We start from the raw sequence: 23930 nt of genomic DNA on the forward strand, positions 1-23930 counted from the left end.
GCTATATCTGGCTATATCTGGCTATATCTGGCTATATCTGGCTATATCTGGCTATATCTGCATGGCTATATCTGGCTATATCTGGCTATATCTGCATGGCTATATCTGGCTATATCTGGCTATATCTGGCTATATCTGGCTATATCTGGCTATATCTGGCTATATCTGGCAATATCTGGCTATATCTGGCTATATCTGGCTATATCTGGCTATATCTGCATGGCTATATCTGGCTATATCTGGCTATATCTGGCTATATCTGGCTATATCTGGCTATATCTGGCTATATCTGCATGGCTATATCTGGCTATATCTGACTATATCTGGCTATATCTGGCTATATCTGGCTATATCTGGCTATATCTGGCTATATCTGGCTATATCTGCATGACTATATCTGGCTATATCTGGCTATATCTGGCTATATCTGGCTATATCTGGCTATATCTGCATGGCTATATCTGGCTATATCTGACTATATCTGGCTATATCTGGCTATATCTGGCTATATCTGGCTATATCTGGCTATATCTGCATGGCTATATCTGGCTATATCTGGCTATATCTGGCTATATCTGGCTATATCTGGCTATATCTGCATGGCTATATCTGGCTATATCTGGCTATATCTGGCTATATCTGGCTATATCTGGCTATATCTGCATGGCTATATCTGGCTATATCTGGCTATATCTGGCTATATCTGGCTATATCTGGCTATATCTGGCAATATCTGGCTATATCTGGCTATATCTGACTATATCTGGCTATATCTGGCTATATCTGGCTATATCTGCATGGCTATATCTGGCTATATCTGGCTATATCTGGCTATATCTGGCTATATCTGGCTATATCTGGCTATATCTGCATGGCTATATCTGGCTATATCTGGCTATATCTGGCTATATCTGGCTATATCTGGCTATATCTGGCAATATCTGGCTATATCTGGCTATATCTGGCTATATCTGACTATATCTGGCTATATCTGGCTATATCTGGCTATATCTGGCTATATCTGCATGGCTATATCTGGCTATATCTGGCTGTATCTGGCTATATCTGGCTATATCTGGCTATATCTGGCTATATCTGGCAATATCTGGCTATATCTGGCTATATCTGGCTATATCTGACTATATCTGGCTATATCTGACTATATCTGGCTATATCTGGCTATATCTGGCTATATCTGGCTATATCTGCATGGCTATATCTGGCTATATCTGGCTGTATCTGGCTATATCTGGCTATATCTGGCTATATCTGGCTATATCTGGCTATATCTGGCTATATCTGGCTATATCTGGCAATATCTGGCTATATCTGGCTATATCTGGCTATATCTGGCTATATCTGACTATATCTGGCTATATCTGGCTATATCTGGCTATATCTGCATGGCTATATCTGGCTATATCTGGCTATATCTGGCTATATCTGGCTGTATCTGGCTATATCTGGCTATATCTGGCTATATCTGGCTATATCTGGCTATATCTGGCTATATCTGGCTATATCTGGCTATATCTGCATGGCTATATCTGGCTATATCTGGCTATATCTGGCTATATCTGGCTATATCTGACTATATCTGGCTATATCTGGCTATATCTGGCTATATCTGGCTATATCTGGCTATATCTGCATGGCTATATCTGGCTATATCTGGCTATATCTGGCTATATCTGCATGGCTATATCTGGCTATATCTGACTATATCTGGCTGTATCTGGCTATATCTGGCTATATCTGGCTATATCTGGCTATATCTGGCTATATCTGGCTATATCTGGCAATATCTGGCAATATCTGGCTATATCTGGCTATATCTGGCTATATCTGCATGGCTATATCTGGCTATATCTGGCTATATCTGGCTATATCTGGCTATATCTGACTATATCTGGCTATATCTGCATGGCTATATCTGGCTATATCTGGCTGTATCTGGCTATATCTGGCTATATCTGGCTATATCTGGCTATATCTGGCTATATCTGCATGGCTATATCTGCATGTATACAGGTCTGGAAGTGTTTGAACACAGCTATTAGGATACTGCTGAGTAGGACTCATGCCGCACCTTCATCCGCTGTACTGCTTGCAGAACACGCACTGATGGCCTTTCTCCAATACCCACCTTCTGTTCCTTAGCCCAATTTACTAGTCTGGCTATCTCTGGCCTCTCCATGCTACCAAAACGTGCCACAGTCGTCAGCCAGGTCTCCTTCTTATCATCCATTTTAGCAAACAATCCCTCTTCACCAACGAGTTTCAGTCGCCGGTTGACAGCCTCCCATTCACTCATTGAAGGAGAGGTCACCTTGTCCCATAATCGCCCAGAATGCACTGCACGGCCCATTGAAGATGCATGGACAACGTCCACAATGGGCATTAATACAATCGCAATGGAGTTTCCCATCTCCTCAAAAATATTTCTGCCCTTGCTCTATCTTGCTGCACTCTGAAAACAAAGATCGCCTCCTCTAACCTACACAGGGTTGTCACTAGTTACCACAGCCACAAAGTCTAAATATCGTACAAATCCATGGTCTTAATTTAAGGTTAGGGTTAGGCATAATATTAGCAGTGTGGTTAAGGTTAGGGTTAGGTTTAAATTTTGATTTTAAGAAGATAAATTGTAGAAATAGGCGGGGTTTAGCCATGTGTGGCTGTGGTAACTAGTGACCACCCATACACACACATGGCTAGGCCCAATGTATGTTTTATTTGGGACTAGATCCTTTTTTTCTTCAACCTGAACTGAAAAGACAAAGGATAATGTTCTTTGTACCCTTAAAACCCCAACTACATAAAACAATAGAGCTCAAGTTTGACGCTTGCAGTAATCCATATTTCACTCGTTAACACTAATTAAAGTATCAGTACGCGCACAACTAGTTAGCGGCAACGGGGGGTACATCCACATAAGGATAAAGTAGCCTAGTTCTTCTTTGATATACAGACGTTACAGACGAGACAAGATCAAATGTTTATTGGTTGGTAGAATTGTTGGTACACAAAGATTGAGATTTTAAAAAGTTATGCGAGCACCAGAATCACATTTTATCTTTAGAATTTATAATAAAGGCATTTACAAGTCAGACTCTAAAAGTATTTCTAGTTCGAAATATTTTTGTTGCAACAGCACTCTCTGCCGTTCAAATAACTGAAGACAGTCGAAACATGCCTATGTCATTTCTCATTTTCTATTGGCTGCTTTCATTCACGTGATCAAAACATAATCATGGCGGCCTCTGCTGCAGTCCGGTCGAGCGTGGGGCTGACTTTGAGACTTTCTAGAGTTATACCAGATTGTAGCACATGTCCTTTCAACAGGTTGAATAGTTATTTGAATGGTATAGCTAGTTCTTCGAATGGTGATCGTTTTCGGACGTTGAACCGACACTTGCAGACATCCAGAGGTGAGTTGGTCTGTTAGCTAATTTACGCAGCTACACTTGGATAGCTATGTAGATAATTGTTCAGCTTCCATCAAACCAATTAATGTCTATCAATTTAGTGCTAGCCAGCTAGCTAGCTATGTCTAAGCAAATCGTAACTAGCTACTATTAGTAAGGCTTGCACCCACATTGTGAAAAATATAGCAAGACAATCATGGCATCTGTTGCTAAGAATATGTTATAAGTTGCGTAACTGATCTCCAAAGCTGCTACTGCTCCTACAGTAACTCAAACAATCCGTAAGAGGATCTGGAACTGAATGTCAACTATTTCTCTATTTTATTTTTGAAGGTCTGTACCACAGTGAGGAGGGTGCAAGTGCAGAAGTCCCCCAAGAAGATGTGTAAGTAGCTACTCTGCCAATGCATCATTTAGCTAGCTAATGGAGTAACGTTAGCTAGTTATGTCTTTTCCCTTTTGACTCCGTTACATAACTGGGCAAGTTAGTTCTTCATCTGATGTAGTTATGCAGACAAAGTCAAGGGGATATTCATACTTTGTAACTGATTTGCGTTAATGCCATTAATTTTGAGTGCAGCATGCATTCATCACTTGCATTGTCATTTGTGAACTACCAAGTTTTTAATATTGTTGTTTTTGGTCTGCTCTTAGGGTGAATGTGGTGTACATAGATAGATCAGGAAAGAGGATTCCAGTGAAGGCTAAAGTGGGATAGGCACAACATTGAATAGGCACAACATTGAACTGGAAGGTGAGTGCTAATAGGCTCGGGATGACGTCCTGAGAGAATTCAGGTCACAAGTTGGTGATTGATTTCTCGATTATTGTATTCATGAACACTTACATCTTGTTTCTTGTTCCCTTCCCATGCGTGATTTAAGGAGCTTGCGAGGCGTCACTAGCTTGCTCAACGTGCCACGTGTATGTGAACAGAGACCACGTCGACAAGCTACCAGAGCCTGACGAAAGGTATGAAATTGTTTTATTGTAAGATATGCCATAGTCCATGAGAGCTCATATCATTGCACATCTTATAGTTGTCCCTGTCAAATAAACACATACAATGAAAATACGAAACATTCTTCAGTGTCAACAAGATTGACTCGTATAATGCAATGCAAATCAATGGTTTCAATTTAATTATTCTCATCGCAGAGAGGATGATATGCTGGACATGGCCCCCGCGCTACAGGAGAACTCCAGGCTTGGCTGTCAGATCATCCTCACCCAGGAGCTGGAGGGCATCGAGCTGACCTTGCCTAAGGTCACCAGGAACTTCTACGTGGACGGCCATGTTCCCAAACCACACTGAGGACACTACACTCAACACTAGCACCCTATTTAGTGTGAAGCAACGTATTGGACATGCATTCTAAGTAGTATGCTATTATGGATGTTGGAAGACAGCCCTCAGGACTGAGTCGTAAAAGAGAGAGGTGCACTCTTTGGACTGTCGGCAGGTATAAAGAGGTGAGCTGGGATAAAGGAGGCTTGAAGGATCCTTCAAGTCAAGAAGCTCTTATATACCCACATTACTGTGTGCCAGAAGACAAAAGCTATGTACCAGTCACTGGCTGCGTTTAGAAGGGCAGCCCAATTATATTTTTTTCAATAATTGGTCTCAAAAGACCAATTAGTGGAAAACATCAAAATTGGGCTGCCTGTGTGAATGCAGCCCCTGAAGTGTTGTATTTGGCTCACACTGAAAATAATGCTGATTGTGGAAGAGTTGGATGGTTTTCAGCATTCATGTATAAATATGTCACGTGTATTGAAGAGTTCTCAGGCCAAGATTGAGATTTCTATCAAACCATTCAATGTCACAAACAGTTGTTCTTTGTTTCATAGTAACGTGAGTCAGCATTTCAGAAAGGCCCCTTGTCATTGCTACGCATCCAATCAAAACATGTTGTAAAGAACAACTTTGCATCCTTGAATGGAACATTCCATGTTACAACTCATTTACAAAGAACATCATACGCACAAACCTCCTCAAATGGAGCTTCCAAGTAGTCATTAGTCTCTACATTAACAGCACTCACAGACAGCTAACTAACAGTATGTTATGTGTATGTATATGTAGCTTTCACCATCATATCTACTCATGGCCAGTTTCTATGAATTTTATTGGGTGGTGAATAGTCCCGTGTAGCTCAGTTGGTAGAGCATGGCGCTTGCAACGCCAGGGTTGTGGGTTTGATTCCCACGGGGGACCAGTATGGAAGAATAAAACATGTATGCACTCACTAACTGTAAGTCGCTCTGGATAAGAGCGTCTGCAAATTGACAAAAATGTAGTCAAGACCTTGACAAGCCCCTCCACAACACTGAAAGCCCCCTTCCCTACATCAAGCCTGTCAGGAATCATTAACTGTCTCTGATGTAACACTTTTCCAGTATGTTTTGTAAGTGAAGGGCAGCTTGAGATCGATTGGAACGGAAAGGGTTGAATCCGTTAGATAACTGATGACGCCAAGGAGTTACTTGGGCTGCGTTGACACAGGCAGCCTAATTCTGATTTTTTTTCCCACTAATTGGTCTTTTGACCAATCACATCAAATCTTTTCAAAGCTGAACTGATTGGTTAAAATACCAATTAGTGAAAAAAAGATCAGGATTGGGCTGCCTATATAAACACAGCCTAATCCATTTCACACTGACAGGTGCGTTTTGTTCAATTCCCAGGTCATTTCTGTTCCTGCCCATCCATACCCAGTAATGATTTGCCTTGTAATTTCACCATTAGTAGTCCCATTACTGTCCATCAAAAACCACCTGTATCCAGTATTAGTTGGCTCCTTTACAAACCTGGAATGCTTTCACTTGTACTGTAATGAAGTTGTCTAACATGTGCACAAAACATGTAAGTGTATTATGTATATATGGTATATCTCAAATTAGCAAGTTTATTTTAATTTGTACAATAAAAATACAAAAAGTTTGTACTAGTTTGTCTTAAACCCTATGCTTTTTAAAAACCACACTGAAGGCAATTGAACACAAGTGCAGCAAACATAAATACATTTGAACAATGAACTCGTCTCAAATACATTGTTACAGTTGTTGTTGGTTAGCTAGGTAGCGAATTTGAGTCATTGCATAGACATGATATCCGTCAAAACACCTCAAAACAAGACATGGTATCAATAACACCATACAACAAGCTGAAACATGCCACAGAGCTACGATTCCCCACATGGCAGCTTGTTGTTAGCTGAGGTTCAGAATCATAACAAGATACACGACTTCCGGCCATCGATGCGCGAGCATCATTTTCGTGACGTCAGCCAACCCTTCTATGGCTCCTGGTCAAAAGTAGTACACTAGCCTACATAGGGAATAGGGTGCCATTTTGGACGAATTCATGAAGGTGCTGTCATAACCTTTGACCCCCATTTGACCCTACTGTACCTTTAGCCAACTCTCATGACTCCCCGGCCATAGACTTTCTAGTTTGATATTACAGCATGAATAGCACATTATTTCATTTGTTAAACAATATTTAATCCACAGTAATTCATATAATTGAAGATTTAAAAATAAATAACATGCCTACCTTGAACTCTTTATTCTCCATCTCCTTGCAAAATCAGCACATTTCCTTGCCAAAATGAACGCGCATCCAGAGCGAAAACAAACGCAATCCTCCAGCACTAGGGAGGTTTAGACTGAACTGCTCCAGCGGTTTTTCATCAGTTTCAACGTTTATCAGTGATGACGTAACAATGACCTGTACAGATTGGACGCACTTTCGATCTCGTGCTGATGCAACACTCTGTGTTGTTGAAAGCTCATGTATGGAAATCCTGCGAGTTGTAAACAAATGTAGGCTATAGTTGCCCTTAAAACTGTAATGTTGAGGACGCCATGAAAAATAAAATACATAACCCACACCGTTAGGCCAAGGTACATGCAATATTCATCACTTTGCCAATAGACTTCTTGTTCCTTGTTGTATGTAGCCTTTCTTTTGGGATTAGCACCACTGTCACCTAGAAATTGATACTGCGGTTGTCACATAAAACAGATAACCCATAGTTCATTATTAAATAACATAACTCATTTCTTTATTTTATTACTCATAAAATATACAGCAATCTTCAGATACTGAAAGAATTCATGGGAGTTTCGATTCAGTCACTATTTCATATGTACATGCTAGTTTCATCCTTTTAAAGAAAAAAAGGACACGAAAAAACCTGTGAACCTCCTGATCCTGATTTGACGAACATAGCATATGTATTGTACATATTTCCAGTTAAAATTATTTTAAAAAAGAGACAAAAACGGGGGTTTGAACAAGCAATCACATAAAAGGATTGAGTGGTTTCATTTTTTTGAAGAAGTTAAGCAAGCAAAACCTGTCAAAATACATTGATTATAAGACCAAGACAAATAATATATATATTTTTTTTTCAACAGAAGAAAATCTAAATGCTGCTGTCCTACCATTGGTTTACAGTGTTTCTCCTCTCCAAGGGAGGCATGTTTTCCCCCTCGTATGCCTCGGAATAGTATCAGTGCTTTTCACAAACGCTGGATAAGAGCGTCTGCTAAATAACTAAAAATGTAAAATGTAAAATTGTATTACTTAGTGTGCATCATTGTTTTCGCTCATACAGCTGCCCCTACTCTCCTAACCTCCCCTCAGTAACTAAAGAAGGCACAAAATGATGACATAAATATCACAAGAAAGAATACATGAATTAATAATTTACTTTCTAAAATATTTTCTAGAGGGCAAAGGACAGGTAGGTTTAATAACGCAAATGTAAAAAGTCCTGTCGCTCACATACAAATGCAAAATCTAAATGGCACCCTATTCTTTATAGAGTACAATACTTTTGACCAGAACCCTATGGCCCTGGTCAAAAGTAGTGTACTATAAAGGGAATAGGGTGCCATTGGGGATGGAAATTCTTTGAAATTACTCATGAGAGCAAATACTACGATTCTTTGGTTCCCACAGAGGGTCAGGAGCTTAAGACATGAATGATATTATTAAAATGTTTGTTCATAAAAAATAAATGATTTCCCCTCCTCCCACATGGATTACAGACAAGAGGCTAGGTGCGTTCTGACTGTCTTAGTGTGCGGATAAACATGACCATCACTCTCATAAAACTTAAATGAAACATCACTCCTTATGTTTTTTCTCAGGCCAAAACGCTCAATCCCATTTCTACTGTCAAAACAGGTTTTGAAAAGGCTTCTTCCACATCTTTTGGTCCATGTCTGTTTTTCACTCAGTGAAGTGCTACTATCCCCTTGGACTACAGGTTATTGCCGTCATAAGGTGTCCGTCTGTCTGTTGGCTGGACAGTTTCTACCGTTTAGGACCTTTGTGGGTAAAGGTAAAGGTGGGGTATAGCAGCAGCAGTTCCTCTGAAGTCCAGTATCTGCTGGAAGGACACCTGGTGGTACGAGAGGATGAGTGTGGCCAGCCAGCCTGTTGTGCCTCCCCCTCTCCCTCCCTCCCTCCATTTCTCTCTCTCCATCTGCAGGACTCTTAAGGCTCCTGTGCGGACTGTCTCGGCTCGTGCCCTCCCAAAGCTGGCTGTGGTGATTTAAGACACGGTGTGTATGTGTGGATTTGTTTGTGGCCTCTGCCCCACTTCACTGTCCATCCGCCTGCCCTTGGCTCCCCTCCTGGGCAGCGACCACCACCCCCCTCAGTATGTCTCTGAGTCTGAGTCGTTGAGTTCCTCATCCTTGTAGAAGCCTCCATCGTGGTCGCGGTGGCCGATGTTGTTAAAGCTGCAGTAGGAGCTGTGCTCGCTGCGCAGCACGGGCAGGCTGTCGAAGGTCACACTCTTGGAGGGGCTGGTGGTGTAGTGGTTAATGGCACTGAAGGACAGGCTGGGCGCCGGGTTGCAGGGGGACACGGGCATCATGGTGGCCAGGATCAGCGCCAGGCAGTCCGCCACGTCTTTGTTGGGGGCGCAGGCCAAGGCAGGCGTGTAACCTGAGGGGTTCAAACAGAACAGCAGAGGGTCACTTCAGGAGCATCACCGTTTACTATAACACTTTTGGTGAAAAACATGAAATAACAGCAGGCTAGGAGATACAAAGTTAAGACAATAACCAAGCAGTGGACTAGAGAGAAACATTTGTGGACACATTGAGAAGAGAAGTACAGAAGAAAACGGTGTTAGCGTTATGGATCTTACCATTGTCATCGACTGCTAGCACGCTAGCACCCTTCACTAGTAGCTCCTGAACCACCACCGTCAGACCATTTCTGGCTGCAACGTGTAACGGCCTGAGGAGAAAGTACCGTCAGATTAGCCAGCAGCAAATGAGGATACCTCCCAAATGCCAGACTATTCCCTATATAGTGCACTTCTTCTAATTCTTCTGGCCCAATTAATACAGCTGAACCATACGTACGTCTGTAAGGCTGCGTTAGTCGAGTTGATGAGGTTCCTGTCTGTAATCTTCTCCAATATCAACAAAGCACTGGTTTCATGCCCCTTTAAAAACCAGAGTCAAACATGTCAGACCAAAATTTCAACCAGAGAGAGCCAACTGTTCAGATGAACGTCATCTTCATGTGGGGATGCTCACCTTACTGCAGGCCAGATGAAGAGCAGTGTTCTTGACTGCATCCTGCAGGGTGAGCTCTGCTTTGGCACTGCTCACCAACAGCTCTGAAACATAAAGAAACTCAATTAGGAAATGAAGCGACTTATTAAAATGTAAAACAGACATGTTGAACTTAAGCCGGCTGGGCGAGGCAAAGCGGAGGAGAGGGGGCTGCGTACCGACAGCGTTGGTTTGTCCGTTCTCAGCAGCCATCATGAGGGAGGTCTTCCCGAAAACATCGGGGGAGTTGACCTGGGCGTTGTGGCCTAGCAGCAGCTGAAGACACTCCACGTGGTCCGTGAAAGCCGCCGCATGCAGGGGGGTCCTGGAGAGAGAGGAAACTTATTTCACCGATATCATGTAGGACTGTTATAAACAAGTTTGTTCAATTAACCCTGTTTATACCATAGAAATATAAAATCACTAATAGATGTATTAAAAGTAATCTACAATCCCTCATCCAACCCCAGAGGTCATTTTATTCCCAAGACAACATTATTCTCCAGAAGAAAAGGACTTTGTCATGTGCTGTAGTTACCGGTTCTTGGTGTCAGTGGCGTTGACAATGGCCGGCCCCAGAGTGTCAATCAGCATCTCTGCAGCCCCCTCGTTGTCATTGATCACAGCACAGTGGAGGGGGCTGAACGAGTTGCCCTCGGTGACATATGCTATGACAAAGTCCTGTTTCAGTGTAAGGTCCTCCACTGAGAGTCATAACCCCTAATTCTGTTGTAGTCTTGTTCATTCCCCCACATGGCTCCGTCCACACCAATCGAATGCTTTTCAAGCCACAAGAGGGAGTGAATGAGTGTACACTTCATGGAGGAGAGAACAGAGCTACAGTCCAGTTAGTCAGTACGTACCGTTGTATGTAGGGGTGTAACGATCCATCTACTACATCGATGTATCGATTTATATTCCTATGATCCAACTACATCGATCTGTGCTCGGTGAGTTGGCCTTTTGGACAACATATATCACTCTAACATCGTTTTAAAATGTAATAAATCGATTGTATCGATTCTAGGAAATAACCCATTGGATTTAAGCACGTCAGACTTTATATGGATGTTTTTTCTTAGCACTTTTAATGATAAAGGCTTTAAACATTACTCGATTCAGTCTGCCTATCCGTGACGTCATCGCCCCACGCCAGCAGCAGCGCAAAGGCGCAAAGACAACAAAACATAGCATGGCGGACGACAGAGGAGAAGCCGACGAGCGAGAAATTATCAAGCCACCATTGCGGTCCTTACAAGAAACAGGAATCTAGGAAACTTCACCTGCACTGTCCAGTATCCAGGTATTTATTTCAGTCACACTGGTTGAATTTTTGGCTAAAAGGTTACTGAATCGATTTCAAGTCACTGAATCGTTTCGGATCGTATCGTTCTAAATGAACCAATATCGTCCTTGAATCGTATCGACAACCACGAATCGTGATACAAATCGAATAGTTACACCCCTAGTTGTATGGCCTGCCTAATTCAGGGACATGTTTACGGTGCTGAAGAGAGAAAATCAGAAAATATCTAGTGTTCCGCTAGTCCAGTACGTACCGTTGTAGCAGGCCCAGTGTAGTGGCGTGTAGCCCTGGTTGTCTGTGATGACGGGGAGGGTCTCCACTGACTGGGCGGCGTGTAGGAGTCCCCCCAGCACCCCGATGTGTCCGGATTCCGCCGCCAGGTGGACAGGGGTCCGCCCCTTACAGTCCCGAACCAGGAAGCTGGCGCTGTGCTGCAGCAGGGCCTCCACACACTCCTCATGACCCGTCAACGCCTGGGAGGAAGGGCAGGGAGACAAGAATGGATTTGAATAACTAATAATCAATGATATAATAATGAATCATCAATTATTACAAATGATGTCTGGAGGCAGGTCCCCCTACAGGGATGAATACACCACTACCCATGGACAACTACTTTTCTGAAGATAATATGTATATTTGAGCCTCCCCGTCTCTTTCTGTGTGTGAGCGTATACAGCCAGCTCTCCTCCTCACCCCTCTGTGTAGCGCTGTTCTGCCCCACTTGTCTTTGGCTTCTACGCTGGCTCCCTTGTTGAGTAGTGAGTACACACAGTCTGTGTGTCCGCTCAGCACTGACAGCATCAGAGGGGTTCTGATACACAAGACAACAAGGTCATATTACAAACTGGTAATAACCAGGCTGAGTCCCAAATGGCAACCTATTCCCTATATGGTACACTACTTTTGACCCGAGCCCATAGGGTTCTGGTTTAAAGTAGTGCACCAAGTAGGGCATAGGGTGCCATTTGGGACGTAGAACTAGTGTCAAAATCTCTTTATTTCAGGAATTGTATCCAAAACCCAATTGACTTACTGTCCATTCCCGTCTTGAACGTCCACTGCACTCTGGAGGTCAGCATTTCCAATCAGCAAACGCAAACACTCCGAATGACCGTTGGTAGCTAGAGTAGGATAAACAGAGAGGATATAAGAATGTGAGATGAATGACCGTTGGTAGCTAGAGGAGGATAAACAGAGAGGATATAAGAATGTGAGATGATTGACCGTTGGTAGCTAGAGGAGGCTAAACAGAGAGGATATAAGAATGTGAGATGAATGACCGTTGGTAGCTAGAGGAGGATAAACAGAGAGGATATAAGAATGTGAGATGATTGACCGTTGGTAGCTAGAGGAGGCTAAACAGAGAGGATATGAGCTGATTGCTGGACGACTATTACCTTCACATGAACAGACAGATTTCTAGAACAGTGGTATTGGTAGATGACATCCTCATGATGTTAACACAGCAGATAATAAAACATTTTGGGGCTGAGGCCCTCGAAGCCTGTCACCTGCTAGCTGTGTACCTGGCTCTGGATAGAAGTCCCCCTGTGCACTGATCTAGGATCAGCTTACCCTCCCCAGATCCTCAGCAATAATGACAAAAAATGACCTTAGATCAGTGTGTAGTGGGCATTTTCACACTATGCTATATAATATCCCTAGAGTGGACATTGGCGTCCTAGCAACATGACCAAACAAATGTCCATCTTGGTAAGGAAAACTTTTGAATTACAGAATCTCTAGGTCTTACGTGATATCCTATGCGTACCTGCAGCGTGGATGGGGGTCCTCTTCAGGGTGAAGTCTTTAACCAGGATGGAGGCTCCCTGGTTGATGAGGACGTCAACACACTCCACATGGCCTTTAAAGGCAGCCAGGTCCAGAGGGGTGCGCCCCTGGCTGTTCCTCACGTCTAGATCCAGCAGAGACTGAACCAGGACCTCCATAGCATGGTGGTGGCCGTGGTACGCCTGAATGGAAACAAACACACAGTCTGAAGCAAAGTCCAGTGGTATGCCTGAACAGAAATACACTCCTAATATAATCAATGTCCTATAGTAGACCAGTGGTATGCCTGAACAGATATACACTCCTAATATAATCAATGTCCTATAGTAGACCAGTGGTATGCCTGAACAGAAATACACTCCTAATATAATCAATGTCCTATAGTAGACCAGTGGTATGCCTGAACAGATATACACTCCTAATATAATCAATGTCCTATAGTAGACCAGTGGTATGCCAGAACAGATATACACTCCTAATATAATCAATGTCCTATAGTAGACCAGTGGTACGCCTGAACAGAAATACACTCCTAATATAATCAATGTCCTATAGTAGACCAGTGGTATGCCTGAACAGATATACACTCCTAATATAATCAATGTCCTATAGTAGACCAGTGGTATGCCTGAACAGAAATACACTCTTAATATAATCAATGTCCTATAGTAGACCAGTGGTATGCCTGAACAGAAACAGTCCTAGACCCCTAAAGTAGACCAGTGTCTCTCAAATCGGGTGCCCATTTTTTCTCCCGCCCAGCATCAACATCGAAGGTCCCTGCCAAGCGTGAGATTTAGAAACACTCTACTTCTCCTCTGTTGGAGGTTGATTAACTCAAATGGCAAAATAAGGAAATCATCCTCATCATCACCGTGTCAAAATATGCATGTATTTTACACTAATCAGGAACAGATAGGAACATGGTGTGTGAGTGTCTGGACAATCAACTTTTCGTGGAAAAACAACACCATGCCTGCATCCCAGATAGCACCCTATTTCCCATGTAGTGCAGTACTTTTGATCTGGGCCCATAAGGCTCTGGTCAAAAGTAGTGCACTAAATAGGGAATAGGGTGCCATTTGTCATGTGGCGAGACCCCTACAGGAGCAGGTAGGCTTTACTCACAGCTAAGTGTAGGGGGCTGATGGGAGCTCTGACATCAGAGTCGTTCAGGATGTCTGTCCCTGAGGTTTCCATTAGCTGGGGAAAGACAAGGACGGGCCAGTTTAGACTTGTAACATATTTACTTTGAAGGTTAGTCTAGTAGCATGTTTCATGTTGTAAATCTCAGTGACCAGCCCCTGCAGACATACTGGGGTGTTGCATTCGTATCTTAAACAAGCTAGTGTGAGGAAAAGTAACCAACTGGTACTTACCACATCTAAAGGTGTTTCACTTGCAATCTGGAAAAAGAACATCAAGAGTGACGATGCGGCCACGACAAACATGCAACCACACCTTAAAACCTACTGAATATCAACGTCTGTCCCAAATGGCACCCTATTCCCTATATAGTGCATTACTTTTGACCAGAGCCCTATGGGCCCTACAGCCATTTGGGACGCAGACAAAATGGTCTGTGAATGCAGGGCGTCTAGTCCCCTGTGGTTCTGACTCACCAGCTCCAGACAGAGGCGGTGTCCGTACGCAGACGCGTAATGGACTGCGTTGTAGCCCTGATTGTCCCTGATCCCTGGGTTAGCGTCGTTTCGCAGCAAATATTCCAGACACCTAGAGGTCAGAGGTCAAGAGTTCACTAATCATTATACCAACATCAAGACAGACAGATAAGCAAGCAGAGACACTTTCCCAAAGGAGACGTGGCCAAGCTTTCACACTGCAGATTTAACACTAGTATGTATTCAAACACGACCAACAACATACTCTAGACTACAGTGAAATGTGAAAGGTCATGGCACCACAACATACTCTCCAGACTACAGTGAAATGTGAAAGGTCATGGCACCACAACATACTCTCCAGACTACAGTGAAATGTGAAAGGTCATGGCACCACAACATACTCTCCAGACTACAGTGAAATGTGAAAGGTCATGGCACCACAACATACTCTCCAGACTACAGTGAAATGTGAAAGGTCATGGCACCACAACATACTCTCCAGACTACAGTGAAATGTGAAAGGTCATGGCACCACAACATACTCTCCAGACTACAGTGAAATGTGAAAGGTCATGGCACCACAACATACTCTCCAGACTACAGTGAAATGTGAAAGGTCATGGCACCACAACATACTCTCCAGACTACAGTGAAATGTGAAAGGTCATGGCACCACAACGTACTCTCCAGACTACAGTGAAATGTGAAAGGTCATGGCACCACAACATACTCTCCAGACTACAATGAAATGTGAAAGGTCATGGCACCACAACACACACAACAGTAAGAGAGGTGTGAGACGTACTTTCCGTCTGTGTCGGAGGCAGCAGCGTAGTGGAGCGGGGTGCAACCCCTTTTATCCAGATCGTTCACACTGGCCCCAGACCCCACCAAGGCAAACAGACACTGGTAGTTACAATTGGCTGCCGCATAATGCAGAGGACTCCTAGAAGAACGCACAGAAACCATTCAACATCAACAACAGAAACAGCTTATTGGAGCTGTATAACATTTACATTTTACATTTACGTCATTTAGCAGACACTCTTATCCAGTGCGACTTACAGGAGCAATTAGGGTTAAGTGCCTTTCTGCAGGGCACATAGATTTTTCACCTAGTCAGCTAGGGGATTTGAACCAGCAACCTTTCGGTTACTGACCCAACGCTCTTAACCGCTAGGCTACCTGCCGCCCAATCTTTCCCATAATAATTCCTATATGCCCCTATACTATATTCCCCATTATCATAAAGATCACATATGAAAGTTATTTGATGCCACAGACAGACCTTCCGAAGCTGTCCTTTCTGTTGAAGTCTGCCCCTGTGTTGAGCAGCAGATTCAGACAGTCCAGGTTCCTGGTAACAAGATATCAAGTTCAGAAAGGCTCTCGTACATCTGAGCTATCAGGTGGATGGTAACAAAATATCAAGTTCAGAAAGGCTCTCGTACATCTGAGCTATCAGGTGGATGGTAACAAGATATCAAGTTCAGAAAGGCTCTCGTACATCTGAGCTATCAGGTGGATGGTAACAAGATATCAAGTTCAGAAAGGCTCTCGTTCATCTGAGCTATCAGGTGGATGGTAACAAGATATCAAGTTCAGAAAGGCTCTCGTACATCTGAGCTATCAGGTGGATGGTAACAAGATATCAAGTTCAGAAAGGCTCTCGTACATCTGAGCTATCAGGTGGATGGTAACAATGAGAACCTTAAAGAAAAGAGAAACCCGTACACTGCTCTTGCTAGTATCACTGTTTTTATAATGCTAATAAAAGCAATAATAAAAAGTGATACTAGCAAGAGCAGTTTGCAGGTTTCTCTTCTCTTTCAAGAAGATATAAAGACAAGTTAGACCAGAGCGCAAGTCAATACCACCATGGCATGGAACCACATTATACAGAAATGATACCGCACTAATGATCTAAACGATTTTTTTATACTGCTAAACAATGTGAAATGTAAGAGTGTGAATATGTGTTTGTTCTTTCTGGTGGCTTTCCAGTTCATGAACTAAATATTCCTTGGTGTAAAGCCTGGACCAGTCCACTCACCCTCCAGCTGCTGCAGCATGTAAACAGGTCCTTCCAAAGTCGTCAGGGGTGTCTATATCAAAGCCTGATGAGAGGAGCTTCCGACAGCAGTCAGAGAACCCACTGAGAGCAGCCAGGTGGAGGGGGAACATCCCATGGACGCCTCGCCTGCAACACATTTTTACATTTTAGACTTTAAGCAGACACTCTTATCCAGAGTGACTTACAGTTGATTCAGCTAAGATTGGAAACAGCACCACATCACAGTCCTCATTAAACCCCACAGCAGATCAACACATCAGAATGCTGCAATGCCCTGTCTATCAACCCCCCACACACCACAATGTGTTGAGCATAGTCTCCAAGCGGCAATTCGGTCAATGACAGAATTGCAGATGCATGTTGCATTATTGCTGGAAACTGTGTGTGTGTGTGTTCTCACTTGGCTGTGTCATCTCCGTTCGTGATGAGTGTATTGATGAGTAACTCATGGCCGTAGCGAGCAGAGATGTGCAGGGGTGTGTTTCCATTCTTATCTTCACAGTCGATCTCAGCACCTACAGAACACACATACACAGACACACACAGACACACACACACACACACATACACACACACAGACACACACACACGTCAACCACTTGACCCTAGAGGCCTCATGAAGCTTCATGTTCAACCACATTGCAAGTAACATTGCTCTGTGCCAGTGAATCATGGTTTGAAGACAAAAGACAATGCTGAAGAGCCTACTGGTTCATATATATTCAGTTGAGAGCATTCACAGCGACTCACCATTCTGGATGATGGCTTGAGATCTGGAGAAGCGTCCGTGGATGGCCGTCATGTGGAGGGGGGTCTTTCCATCTTTACTCTGCAGATAGAAAGACAAAGATGGTTCACACGGCAGTCTGTGCTGCTGACCACAGGCAAAATCAAACACGTATTGGAGGAGCGCTTGATGGCATTTAGTTTGCATTGTTAGGCCTATTCCATTGGTATTTGAATGTAGACCAGGGCCAAATACTAAGCCATGTGCTGCGTCAGTGTGTGCGTCCCAAATGGCACCCTATTCTCTTCATAGTGAACTACTTTTTGAACCAAAGTAGTGTACTTATAAAGGGAACAGGGTGCCATTTGGGACACAGCCAGTGTCACCACGGCTCCTTGCTCTATGGGCCCCTGGTCAAAAGTAGTGCACTACATAGGGAATAGGGTGTTATTTAGTTCAGACACAGTGTTGGTCATCCGGTCTCCTCACCTTGATGTTGACGAGGGCCCCGTTGCCCACCAGCAGCTCCAGGCAGAGCGCCCCATGGCGCAAGGCGGCCGTGAAGTGGAGTGGGGCGAAACCCTTCTCGTTCACCTGGTTCACGTTGGCGCCGCACTCGATCAGCTCATTCACCACCACGTCCTGCCCGTTGTAGCATGCCACGTGGAGGGGGGTGTTACCGTAACCATTGGGCTCATTTATCTGGAGGGAGCAAGGGAGGGAAAAGAGTGGAGAGAGAGAGGGGGGGGGGGGGAACAAAACAATACATTCCTGATCAGGTCACTTGGTTCTGAAAACCCCCTGGCCCAAAACACTGGCTCCAACCTCCATCTCTTCATTACTTGAAAGGAAATCATTCGCCAACCCACTAGAGCTCTGTATTTTCATTGAGTTGTAATTGAACAGTGACTACACATTTGAATGCGTGTTGACTCACATCCACTCCAAGGTCCAGGAGGTACTTGACTACACTGATCATTCCACTGGAGGCTGCAGAGTGGAGAGGGGTGTAGGCCTTCTTGTCTTTACAGGACACCTCTGATCCATGAGAGGCCAGCAGTTTCACCACCTCAATGTGCCCTATGGTAGAGAGAGAGGGGGAGGGATAAATAGAGAGAGAGAGAGAGAGAGAGAGAGAGAGAGAGAGAGAGAGAGAGAGAGAGAGAGAGAGAAGGGGAGGGAGATAGTAAGGGGGTTAAGAGAGAAACAGAGATACAAACACAGAGAGATAGGCAGAGAGAGGGAGAGATAGATTAGTTTACAGTGGTACACAGCACCATAAGCAACACCTACATCATGTTAGTACAACTGAAAACATCTAATCAACCTACTTAGTACATCATTACATTACATTTTAGTCATTTAGCAGACGCTCTTAACCAGAGCGACTTACAGGAGCAATTAGGGTTAAGTGCCTTGCTCAAGGGCACATTAACGTCATTTAGCAGACGCTCTTAGCCAGAGCGACTCACAAATTGGTGCGTTCACCCTATAGCCAGTGGGATAACCACTTTACAATTTGGGGGGGGGGGGGGGGGGTTAGAAGGAATACTTTATCCTATCCCAGGTATTCCTTAAAGAGGTGGGGTTTCAAATGTCTCCGGAAGGTGGTGAGTGACTCCGCTGTCCTGGCGTCGTGAGGGAGCTTGTTCCACCATTGGGGTGCCAGAGCAGCGAACAGTTTTGACTGGGCTGAGCGGGAGCTGTGCTTCCGCAGAGGAAGGGGAGCCAGCAGGCCAGAGGTGGATGAACGCAATGTCCTCGTTTGGGTGTAGGGACTGATCAGAGCCTGAAGGTACAGAGGTGCCGTTCCCCTCACTGCTCCATAGGCAAGCACCATGGTCTTGTAGCGGATGCGAGCTTCAACTGGAAGCCAGTGGAGTGTGCGGAGGAGGGGGGTGACGTGAGAGAACTTGGGAAGGTTGAACACCAGACGGGCTGCGGCATTCTGGATGAGTTGTAGGGGTTTAATGGCACAGGCAGGGAGCCCAGCCAACAGCGAGTTGCAGTAGTCCAGACGGGAGATGACAAGTGCCTGGACCAGGACCTGCGCCGCTTCCTGTGTAAGGCAGGGTCGCACTCTCCGAATGTTGTAGAGCATGAACCTGCAGGAGCGGGTCACCGCCTTGATGTTGGCGGAGAACGACAGGGTGTTGTCCAGGGTCACGCCTAGGCTCTTCGCACTCTGGGAGGAGGACACAGCGGAGTTGTCAACCGTGATGGCGAGATCATGGAACGGGCAGTCCTTCCCCGGGAGGAAGAGCAGCTCCGTCTTGCCAGGGTTCAGCTTGAGGTGGTGATCCGTCATCCATACTGATATGTCTGCCAGACATGCAGAGATGCGATTCGCCACCTGGTTATCAGAAGGGGGAAAGGAGAAGATTAGTTGTGTATCGTCAGCGTAGCAATGATAGGAGAGACCATGTGAGGATATGACAGAGCCAAGTGACTTGGTGTATAGGGAGAAAAGGAGAGGGCCCAGAACCGATCCCTGGGGGACACCAGTGGTGAGAGCACGTGGTGCGGAGACAGCTTCCCGCCACGCCACTTGGTAGGAGCGACCGGTCAGGTAGGACGCAATCCAGGAGTGAGCCGCGCCGGAGATGCCCATCTCGGAGAGGGTGGAGAGGAGGATCTGATGGTTCACAGTATCAAAGGCAGCAGACAGGTCTAGAAGGACAAGAGCAGAGGAGAGAGAGTTAGCTTTAGCAGTGCGGAGAGTCTCCGTGACACAGAGAAGAGCAGTCTCAGTTGAATGACCAGTCCTGAAACCTGATTGGTTTGGATCAAGAAGGTCATTCTGAGAGAGATAGCAAGAGAGTTGGCTAAAGACGGCACGCTCAATAGTTTTGGAAAGAAAAGAGTACATGATTCTGACATAATAACACACTAGACGTGGCTCATACAGCTGAGCTGTGAGACTAACACACAGTCCATTCATTCATTCATTCATTGGTATAAAGGACATTAGTCAGAATGTAAATGATGTGGTAAACTCATCACCCATGTAAGCAGCCCAGTGGATTGCTCGGCGATCCTTCTTGTCAAAGGCATTAATGTTGGCTCCTCTGGAGAGAAGCAGCCTCACCATCTAACAGGGAGAGGAGAGAGAAACAAAACACAGGTTGAGGAAAACTAAACAGCAAAATCCGCTAAATCTGGCTTCAAAGCCTTCCCTTTAAAATTATATATTTTGTATTCACAATGAATGAAAGATAACATGTAAAGACATGGTACATTTCTCCCCTTTTAGTCCCCCTTTGACCTCCCCCTCCCCCCAGAAGGCCTCCAAACACATTTAAAAAGAAAGGGAAAGTAATTGAGTTACATGTCAGAAAACAAAACAAAAGTATACAACAACGTTACTTCAAGCAAAAATGTAATAGCCTAACAATTTCAGGTGATTAAGTGATTTTATAGGCCTATATAGCAGTAATCTCAAGGTGGGGCCAAGAGTACTAATCTGGAGGAAGTGTTTGGAGCTGTTCAAAATAGGATATCATCGGGTCCCAGGAGGAATAAAATGAGTTGGTTGACCCTCGAATGGTAACTTCATTTTTTCTCATTTTAGGAACAGCTTCAGATCTTCGAGCCAAAGAGAGGCTAAGGGAGGATTGATAGATTTCCAATCCAATAAAATCCTTCTGCGGGCTAACATGGAGGCAAAGGCAATGGCATCTAGCTGTCTATTGGTCAGAGAAGGATTGTTGTTTGGTACTCCAAAAATAGCAATTTCTGCACTAGGCTGCAACTTTATATCAAATGCTTCAGAAAGGGTTTTAAATAGTGGACAAATAATCTGCCAGACGGGGACAGGACCAGAACATGTGGGTCAAGTCCGCCAAGGAGCTTTTACACCTGTCACATGTACCATCAATATTTGGGTAGAATTTGGACAATCTGGCCTTACTGAAATGGATACGGTAAAGTACCTTAAACTGTATAAGGCTGAGCCGGGCACAAGAGGAGCTTCCATTTACCCTCAGTAAGGCATTTCACACTCAGATCGGATTTTATTCAAAGCCTCCTCTGAACAAACTCAAGCATACAACTAGGGCTGTGATGGTCATGGAACTTCAGGTGTCGGTGATTGGCGTGTCTTATGTACGTGGTCATCGACAAAACTGACAGCTGACAGGGGGGCGGGACGGACATTAGCAAAGGAAAACATTAGCGCGTTTAGGCCAGTCTTGCTCTCAAGTTTGGGGAAGCTAATTTTCTCCATGAAAAATATCAAGCATTCCATGCATCATCACATTTGCAAACTTATTTTTAAAAAAAATAATTGTTCACCTTTATTTAACCAGGTAAGCCAGTTGAGAACAAGTTCTCATTTACAACTGCGACCTGGCCAAGATAAAGCAAAGCAGTGCGATAAAAACAACACAGTTACATTTGGGGTAAAAAAACATAAAGTCAAAAATACAACAGAAAATATATATACAGTGTGTGCAAATGTAGCAAGTTATGGAGGTAAGGCAATAAATAGGCTATAGTGCAAAATAATTACAATAGTATTAACACTGGAATGCTAGATGTGCAAGAGATTATGTGCAAATAGAGATACCGGGGTGCAAAAGAGCAAAATAAATAACAATATAGGGATGAGGTAGTTGGGTGGCCTAATTTCAGATGGGCTGTGTACAGGTGCAGTGATCGGTAAGGTGCTCTGACAACTGATGCTTAAAGTTAGTGAGGGAGATAAGAGTCTCCAGCTTCAGAGATTTTTGCAATTCGTTCCAGTCATTGGCAGCAGAGAACTGGAAGGAATGGCGGCCAAAGGAGGTGTTGGCTTTGGGAATGACCAGTGAGATATACCTGCTGGAGCGCAGACTACGGGTGGGTGCTGCTATGGTGACCAATGAGCTAAGATAAGGCGGGGATTTGCCTAGCAGTGATTTATAGATGGCCTGGAGCCAGTGGGTTTGACGACGAACATGTAGTGAGGACCAGCCAACAAGAGCGTACAGGTCACAGTGGTGGGTAGTGTATGGGGCTTTGGAGACAAAACGGATGGCACTGTGATAGACTACATCCAGTTTGCTGAGTAGAGTGTTGGAGGCTATTTTGTAAATGACATCGCCGAAGTCAAGGATCGGTAGGATAGTCAGTTTTACGAGGGCATGTTTGGCAGCATGAGTGAAGGAGGCTTTGTTTGCGAAATAGGAAGCCGATTCTAAATTTAACTTTGGATTGGAGATTCTTTATGTGAGTCTGGAAGGAGAGTTTACAGTCTAACCAGACACCTAGGTATTTGTAGTTGTCCACATACTCTAGGTCAGACCCGTCGAGAGTGGTGATTCTAGTCGGGAGGGCGGGTGCCAGCAGCGTTCGATTGAAAAGCATACATTTCGTTTTACTAGTGTTTAAGAGCAGTTGGAGGCTACTGAAGGAGTGTTGTATGGCATTGAAGCTCGTTTGGAGGTTTGTTGACACAGTGTCCAATGAAGGGCCAGATGTATACAAAATGGTGTCGTCTGCGTAGAGGTGGATCTGAGAGTCACCAGCAGCAAGAGCGACATCATTGATATACACGGAGAAAAGTGTCGGCCCAAGAATTGAACCCTGTGGCACCCCCATAGAGACTGCCATAGGTCCAGACAACAGGCCCTCCGATTTGACACACTGAACTCTATCTGAGAAGTAGTTGGTGAACCAGGCGAGGCAGTCATTTGAGAAACCAAGGCTATTTAGTCTGCCAATAAGAATGCGGTGGTTGACAGAGTCGAAAGCCTTGGCCAGGTCGATGAAGACGGCTGCACAGTACTGTCTATTATCAATCGCGGTTATAATATCGTTTAGGACCTTGAGCGTGGCTGAAGTGCACCCATGACCAGCTCGGAACTTATGTAAAATAGCTGACTATTCCTAATGTGATTAGTAAATTGGATAGTCATAATTTAGGCTAATAATATAACTCAATCACAGGCTGTTCAATGCAGCGGGTGGTGGAGTAGGTTTCTTTTCACTGGAAAAATGTGGCCTTTTATTATTTTAAAATCACGCAATTCTACTACACTTTATATGACTAGAGAGATTAGCAGAATCTTTTTCAACACGACTTTCAAGTGGCACTGACCTAGTGATAAAGACAGTGAATATGCACACTCACCAGGGATATAGCCGATGCCAATAATACTGTTCCCTCAATTAAGTTGAGGATTTTGATCATTAAAAAGACATTAGTATTTTCATCTTCTTCTCTTTGAAGCAATAAGCCAATTGCTTTCCAAACTGTTTCCCTCCATTGTATTTTGAAAAATTGCGATATGCCTGGTTGAGCCTCTCTTTCACTGACATTCACAACTCAACAGTCATCTATTTGGAAGCCTATTCGCCGCACCCGCTGCCTTCCGACAGGCTACGCGATTTAAAACAATCCAGAAGA

General features: G+C 44.2%; 1 protein-coding gene and 1 pseudogene across 2 annotated transcripts; one reads left to right on the top strand and one right to left on the bottom strand.

The window, feature by feature from the left end:
* The first annotated feature begins 3253 nt into the window (after nt 1-3253).
* LOC311124620 (ferredoxin-2, mitochondrial-like) lies at nt 3254-4823 on the top strand (annotated as a pseudogene). Its single transcript has 5 exons — nt 3254-3431; nt 3762-3813; nt 4083-4182; nt 4313-4400; nt 4587-4823. The product of its transcript is annotated as a ferredoxin-2, mitochondrial-like (transcript).
* A 4200-nt stretch (nt 4824-9023) lies between these two features.
* Nucleotides 9024-20633, bottom strand: LOC311124621 (serine/threonine-protein phosphatase 6 regulatory ankyrin repeat subunit A-like; the record flags this gene model as incomplete). Its single annotated transcript, XM_084198735.1, has 21 exons — nt 9024-9396; nt 9602-9693; nt 9822-9904; nt 9999-10081; nt 10196-10341; nt 10555-10720; nt 11576-11795; nt 12019-12136; nt 12359-12446; nt 13097-13298; nt 14245-14319; nt 14496-14522; nt 14739-14850; nt 15547-15687; nt 16030-16098; nt 16795-16941; nt 17216-17330; nt 17566-17644; nt 18032-18244; nt 18480-18622; nt 20546-20633. The coding sequence occupies 21 exons, from the start codon at nt 20631-20633 to the stop codon at nt 9104-9106; spliced, it is 2700 nt and encodes an 899-aa protein (XP_084054861.1). The 3' UTR covers nt 9024-9103.
* Nucleotides 20634-23930: the final 3297 nt, after the last annotated feature.

The sequence above is a fragment of the Coregonus lavaretus genome, assembly GCF_964263955.1.
Source record: "Coregonus lavaretus genome assembly, contig: HAP1_SCAFFOLD_3848, whole genome shotgun sequence".
Classification (NCBI taxonomy): domain Eukaryota; kingdom Metazoa; phylum Chordata; class Actinopteri; order Salmoniformes; family Salmonidae; genus Coregonus; species Coregonus lavaretus.